The 6,783-nt window shown below is 39.6% G+C and overlaps 1 protein-coding gene across 1 annotated transcript; it reads right to left on the bottom strand.

Moving 5' to 3' along the window:
* Nucleotides 1–1,364: 1,364 nt before the first annotated feature.
* LOC108446068 (ras GTPase-activating-like protein IQGAP2) lies at nt 1,365–6,777 on the bottom strand. Its single transcript, XM_017731556.1, has 4 exons — nt 6,223–6,777; nt 5,614–5,701; nt 3,011–3,174; nt 1,365–2,469 (listed from the first exon to the last, which is right to left on the bottom strand). Exons 1-4 carry the CDS (start codon nt 6,325–6,327, stop codon nt 2,305–2,307), a joined length of 522 nt encoding a protein of 173 aa, XP_017587045.1. The 5' UTR covers nt 6,328–6,777; the 3' UTR covers nt 1,365–2,304.
* Nucleotides 6,778–6,783: the final 6 nt, after the last annotated feature.

Raw genomic sequence — 6,783 nt, 5'->3', positions numbered from 1 at the left:
AAATACATAAGTGTATTTCATATTCAAGATAAAATGCCATAAAGAATTAGTCAGATGTATCATCCATCACTTAGTGACTACTATTTTTTCCAATGACTGAATTTCAAAAACTCAGCTCTTGCCAGAAATTATGCAGACATGCAAGCTCCCTGTTCTACACATGCACTTCAGGATCTGAAGAAATGTCCTGTACACTAATTCAGAGAACGTTTCTTGGTTACATGGCATGATGACAGTACATACATACAACTTGCTGTATGGTGCAACAGATAAATGTGGGAAAAATTACAGTCAGCTTCTTGCTTTAGGAAACGATTGTTGTCTTCTTGACACTAATTCAAAGACCAGAATTTCAGTCAGTAGTATCAGGTAGTAGCACCTCCTGCTACCTCAATGTGGAAGATAATGAGCCATGTGCAAGGGACTGAAAAAAAAAAATTATGCCACTCTTCCCACAGCTCAAGATCCTCCAAGCACAGTCTCTGTAGCCTGTGTCTGCTCTTCCTAGAAGGCTCACAGATCAGATGAGCTGGAAACCTTCACAGTAGTGCAAATTTATGTGTACATAAGTTAAATAATTTTCATATTCCTGAATCAAGCACAGAACTGCCAAAATATGTCAGATCAAATACGTGTCTTCTATTTCCATCAGAAGCCTGAGGAATGAATGACTGTTAGAAAAAAAAAATAGGAGAGATTCATCATTTCCCAATCTAATTTGTCTTTCCAGCATTTAGTAGCCTGCATTTAAGGGCTTCCGAAGCTGGAGACTGTGTATCACTTTAATAGTTGCAAACAAGGCTACACTCTGTTAATTTACCTACTCTAATTTAAAATCCTATGTATTATTGAGGAATGAGCCCCAGTACATGTTTTGCAAGATGACAGCTTTTTTAAAAAAATTAAACTTTGTATTTGATAGGGTCCAATCTTTTCTTTATTAAATTCTCAAGAATCCCTAAACAACTAGAGTTATTAGAAGCTAGTAACTGATTCTATTAACCTTCTCCACAACATGCACAGTTTTGGAGACCTATGACATATTCCCCTAAATTCTCTCTTCCAGAAAACACATTCCCAACAAGTTCATCTCTTCTGATAGAAAGCCATTGAACAGCATCTCCCTCAATGAAGTTCTTCTAGCTCTATTTCTTCCTGTTTTGTGCAAATCAAAGCTTCCTGTGATATTCTACGTATGGTTGGCAGCACAGGTTAACGTAATGGCATAATAAAATTTTATTTAGTTGTTGAGTCCAATTAATTCCTACTGTTTCATCTGTATTGACTGGCAGCTTAATCTAAAGATTGGGTCAGTAACATTACAAGAAATGTGGCACTTGGGACACTTTGGGGCCATTTCTGTGTGTTTATAATGTTGCTTCTCTTGCTCACAAGCACCACAAGCAGCGGCAAAGTAGCAGATTAGTTTTGCACCATCTTATGTCATTCTTCTCTCTCTCTAACCAAAACACTGGCCTCTTATTCCTAATCTGACTGCCTTCCTTCCAGCTTTAAGACACCCAGCAAAGGCCACTCTCAGATTCATATCCCCAGACAACCTAGTGAAGAACCTTCAGCTACTGTGGTCTCTTTTGCCTACTAATGCCTTCCAGAAGCATGTGGAGGCTTCCACTGCCTGTGCCAAGACAGGAACTGGTCCACATACCCATGCTCTCTCCCTTACACACTGGGGGCACAGGTCTCTCACAAATGGTCGTGTTGCCTGATTTTTTATGGAGAGACAAGAGAGCAACGGCAGTAGCAGCAAGTGTCTGTGATAAGTCAGGCAGGTGACAAGGCGAGCAGCTGGCAGCCAAATGAAGGCTATAATGTAATGCTGAACACACGTGTATGCCACAGCATTGTATTCACCTTTCTAGCAAGCAAAAAAGGGCTTGGCCAGGGCTTAAGGGATCTTCTGGACCCTGAGGCAGTAAACACTATCTCATTCCAAAGACCATCTTTTAGAACTGCAAAGTGGTTAGTGATTAACAGTTTCCAGCTACAATTGTTTCATGTTCTAGTGTCTGCAAAAGTTCTTGTCAGATCTTCATGCTTGCTTTCTGAGGATATTTTCCCTGCACCTCACACATCTACAGCCTTCAAGGCTGTGTTACTGCTTATATTTAGATACAACTAGTTCAGCAATTGTCACATGATCCCTTATTAATTTAAAACAGGCATGTTTATCTTGCAGCTCTTTCAACTTCATAGCCACAACACAGGACAGCCCACCCAGTAAAACGCCTGCGTATTTTTTTCAGAAGTTGCCAAGTCTCATCCAGACAAGACAAAAATGAACCTTTACCGTTGCAAGTTTTCCTCTTCCAGATTACTGAAGCCAATGCATGGGTCTCTGAGATGATTCTTTATCATTAGGATGTCCTTATTTTCCAAGGTCTGGTTTAGCAACACAACTGCTGACAACATTTCTACTGCAATAGACAGTTCATCACGTGCCAGGTAGTTCTGTGGGACAATAATGTACTGCAGTCAGGGAGCTAAATAAGTAGTGTAACAAATTTGAGTTACGCACTCTAGATACCATTGAGGAGATGGACTTTATGTAAGAAGCCTGGAAAGTTTCCTAGTCACAGGCATGCAAGACTGACACAATAGTGGTGGTGAAGCTCACTGGGTTTCTACATCCCATCCAGTCTCTGCCTTTCCTTCTTTTTCCCCACAATCCCATCTCTTCTGGTCTTACTCATAACAGGGGATTACTTTTCTACACAATATATAAACCAGAGTTAGTCCTCATTCAGAGCACGCAACAATTTAAAAAAGTCAGTTGATTTGTTGCAACACAAGAGCTCAGCCAGATTGAAATGTGGCAAGAAACAAGTTCTGCAATTCAATATTGCCTTTTCAACCAAAACGATTCATGCAAACCCTAACACCATGGCAAGAGAATTATGTCTGATTTTACACAACTATATGCTATGTTTGTGCTCTTTCATGGTCTGACTACACAACATCAACGAGCAGGTTGTAAGCTTTTCACTCTTACCACAGCATTCTGTTGTTGGAGGTTGAACAGCTCAGTCTGATAGACAGCAGCAGCAAATGAGTGAACAACAGGCAGCTGTGCCTCGGGTTTCATCAGTGCAACCAGTGTTTTACTAGGATCACAGTTACGAATTGCTGTATTGATATTGTCAACCACTATAAGTTCTAAAGAACAGCAGGGAAAAAAGCTTATTAATTTTAATATGCTGTTTGCTCTTCATGCCATGTAGATGACAACTAGGTTATTACAAAGAACATAATTTGCTGTCATAAGAGAAAAAACCATTTTTGTGAAATTTTTCAAGACATGACTGCTGAATGTTGCAAAAAGAGTGTCTATTCAAACGTATGCAGCAAATAATTGACTGGAGGAGTTTAAAATTTCTGGGCTTTTAGAAATGAGAGACTGCTTGTTTTACCTTTGACACAAAACAAGTAGCTGACCCCACCCTAGCAAAGAGAAAGATCTAACTCCTCCCGGCTGTGCTTGCAGCAGGTACTGCTGCGGATGTCAGCTCTAGCACCTCAGTCTTGATTCACCCCAAATGCTCCCTTCCTTCTGCACCACGTTTCCTCTCTCACCTCCTCCTTTAGCAGGATCTAATTGAGTTAGCTAAAACAGGCTAGTACCTGAAGTACCAACAACATTATTAGTGTCTATTTCAGGAGGCCTGGTAGAAATCAGCCAAATATGTTGGAGGGGTGGGATTTTCTGCCAGAAAATCAGTAGCTGAACTGATGGAAATCCACATGCTATGGTTTCTAGAACTTCCTCTGCATGCCAGCACCTGTTTGTTTGTCTGCCAATGTGGAACATCAGTCATTACAGGCACTGCCATCTAGAAATGAATTCCTTTGCTACAGCTCAGATTTTAATTTAAACAGACCACAACAGAGGGATATGAGGGTATGAGTGTAACCCCTTTTCAGCACCTGAACAACTTGCCTGTTTTGCTTTTTGCAGAACTGACTTTGTCAGAGGTTTGAAGCCCAGCAGAAAAATGCTGAAAAACACTTCCCACTTGCGCAGCTGCAGAAGCATTACAACATCCCTCAGCTTAGTCATTGCCACCATAATTGCACACCTGGAGGAGTCACCTCTGAAGAAACCCAGGCCAGGACACACCCAGGAACACAGTGTACAAGGCACCACTCTGATCTTGCAGAAAAGGGAAGCAACCTTGACGATTAGAGCACACGTGGCCGAATGAAGAATAGCAATTATGCAAATGCCTTTTTTCATCAATAAGCCCTACTCCTCTGCCTTATCATATGGCTTTTCTGCGTACTGTTACCCAGGGAACATTTTTACTCACCACTGACTGCCCAAATCTGAGACAAGACTACTTGTACAGATGACACCATCCACAGTTCATGTATACAGCAACACTCAGAGCTTATCATACAACACAAAGGCTTGGAAAACCTTTTAACCATGCCCAGCTAAAAAAACCCCTCTTGCCTCTCAATTAATTTTTTCTGAAACATGGTCATACCAGGCCACATTTTTCCTGAAGACTCACTCTATTGGCTTTTCATAAAGTTAGAAACCAGGAAAGGCTCTCACAGCTACAGCATGCATGCTTTTTTAAAGAAAAGAGCGAAGAGGAAAAGAGTCAAGGTCCATAAATGGACTAGACTACTTCTGCAGCCAATAACCAAGGTACTGACTTCTAGTTTTGAAACCCAGCATGCAAATTGCAAAACATACTTTACATTGCTCACAGTCCTATAACAAAAGCCACTATTTTTTCCTTCTCAAGCCAAACATAAGAGCTGTTACTCTCCGGATTGCTGTTAATGCTTTTCACGCATCACATTTTCTTCTTCCTTTCCTTTACCAAGAGATAACTCTTCCAGGGAAAGTACTCCTCACCATAACTAATCTGAAACAGGCTAAAATTTAAGGTATGAAGTAAAATTTATCTTCTGAGTTAAGCTGACCTCACAACACAGCCTTTAAGGCACATTACAAAAGCAATCAGCCTGGATTTCAAAGCACTGGAAACAGCACCAGAGACAAAACAGCCATGCCCAGATACAGCATGAAATGACAGCAGATTAACCAAAGGTTAACTTCCTAGCAAAGAAGTTTCCAGTCAAAAGCAGCAACACATGCACTGCAAATTTAGATCCCCCTTTCACTATATTTTTTTTACAAACTATAACTTGTGTCGTGTGGCATTCTTAACAGACTAAGAATAGGTTAGATTTAGATATACGTGTCTAAAAGTGTGAATAATTCTTTCTGCAATATGATTGCAAAATATTCTCCCATTTTAATTCTACAAGTATGGCCATTGCTTGAGTATTAATACTGCACTGAAAATTTTTTTTCAAAGCCATCAAGCCATGCATTGTTTTCAGTTTTAGCCACTATGTTTGCCAGTGGCTCAAATTAGTTATCTCAAATAGGAGTACATCCAAATGCAGCACAGATTGGTGACTTGGCAATTGTGACACTGAGAAGAAAGATTATGAGAATAAAATGCAATACATATAGTTTCATTTTGAGAAACCTTGTTTATGTGCAAGAAATGGTGGACTCAATTAGCTTAACATAACTAAATGGTGATGGAAAAGAGTATTAAAACAGTTACCCACTAAGCTTGTGAGCCTCAGCTTCTGCATTGGCAACACTAACTTCTTTCTGTATTTCACTTTTGTCGAGCATATTTGGAATGCCTGCTATCTAACAGATCAGAAAAACAAAATTTAATTATGTTTTTGTTTGATGGGAGATAAGGGATAAAGTCTGGTGATGGTACACTGGGATTTGATTGTACTATCACCTGTGCATCAAATACAAGGCTCAGTAAACACAGCATTAATCTTTTCCTGTGATTTTCATCTTAGTTAAAATAATAGATTTTCCCCTTAAAACCCAATTGGCACTTTAACTTGATGTTGATGATGTTAATGTTCAATATTACCTTTATTTGTACTCAAGTTATAACTAATTTTGGAAACAAAGTATTAGGGGCTGCATGTTATACCTTAAATTTTCTTCTTATGTCTTAGTAAATACAAGGATATCATGCTCTTTAGAGCAAATGCAGCTCTTTGGTATTGATTAGTTCATCAATTATTCTCAAATCTTTATAAAACTTTTCATAAATGATGCTGAAAGGCAGAGTAAAGATAATTTCTCTCTAGATTAAAACCAGCTAAAAATGTGCAAACTGACACGTAGTACCTGTTCCATTCAATTACCTGCATTTTCTGTTCTTTAAAATCACACAATTGCAATAGGTACCATGAGGAATTTTGTGGCAGAACTTCAAGTAGGCTCAGAGCAGGATGGTTCAAACCTGCCATCAGTGCCCCTTCATCTTGCCGGTCAATAGCCTCATTCACTTGGACTAAAGCTATGTGAACTGAAATGAAAACAATGCCTATAAACAGCAAATAAGGCTTTCATGGGGAAAAAAAGTCCATTGCTGTCAGCATCTCACTTTCTGTAAAAGCCAGCTAGGGTGGCAATCTTTACTTAGCGGAGAATTACCTCTTTCATGTCCAGTCCTACAAAGGGAGTCTCTGGCTCTGTGTGAGCCTGTGTGGAAGCAGTTCAACCACAGCTAAGTGGAAGCTTATGAATGAATTTTGGGCCTATACAGAAGAGGGGTCAAAATTTACAGTATTCTGCCCACAAAAAGAATGTAAGGAAACAGAGCAGGCAATAAATGATTTCATTCTGAACCTTACAGCAAAAACCACAAACAGACATTAGCTCCCCCCACCAAAGATTAGTAGAGAAGGAATAGCATGAAAAAA

This window comes from Corvus brachyrhynchos, unplaced genomic scaffold, assembly GCF_000691975.1.
Source record: "Corvus brachyrhynchos isolate BGI_N302 unplaced genomic scaffold, ASM69197v1 scaffold2084, whole genome shotgun sequence".
Taxonomy (NCBI): Eukaryota; Metazoa; Chordata; class Aves; order Passeriformes; family Corvidae; genus Corvus; species Corvus brachyrhynchos.
This window is presented reverse-complemented; position numbering and strand designations above follow the sequence as displayed.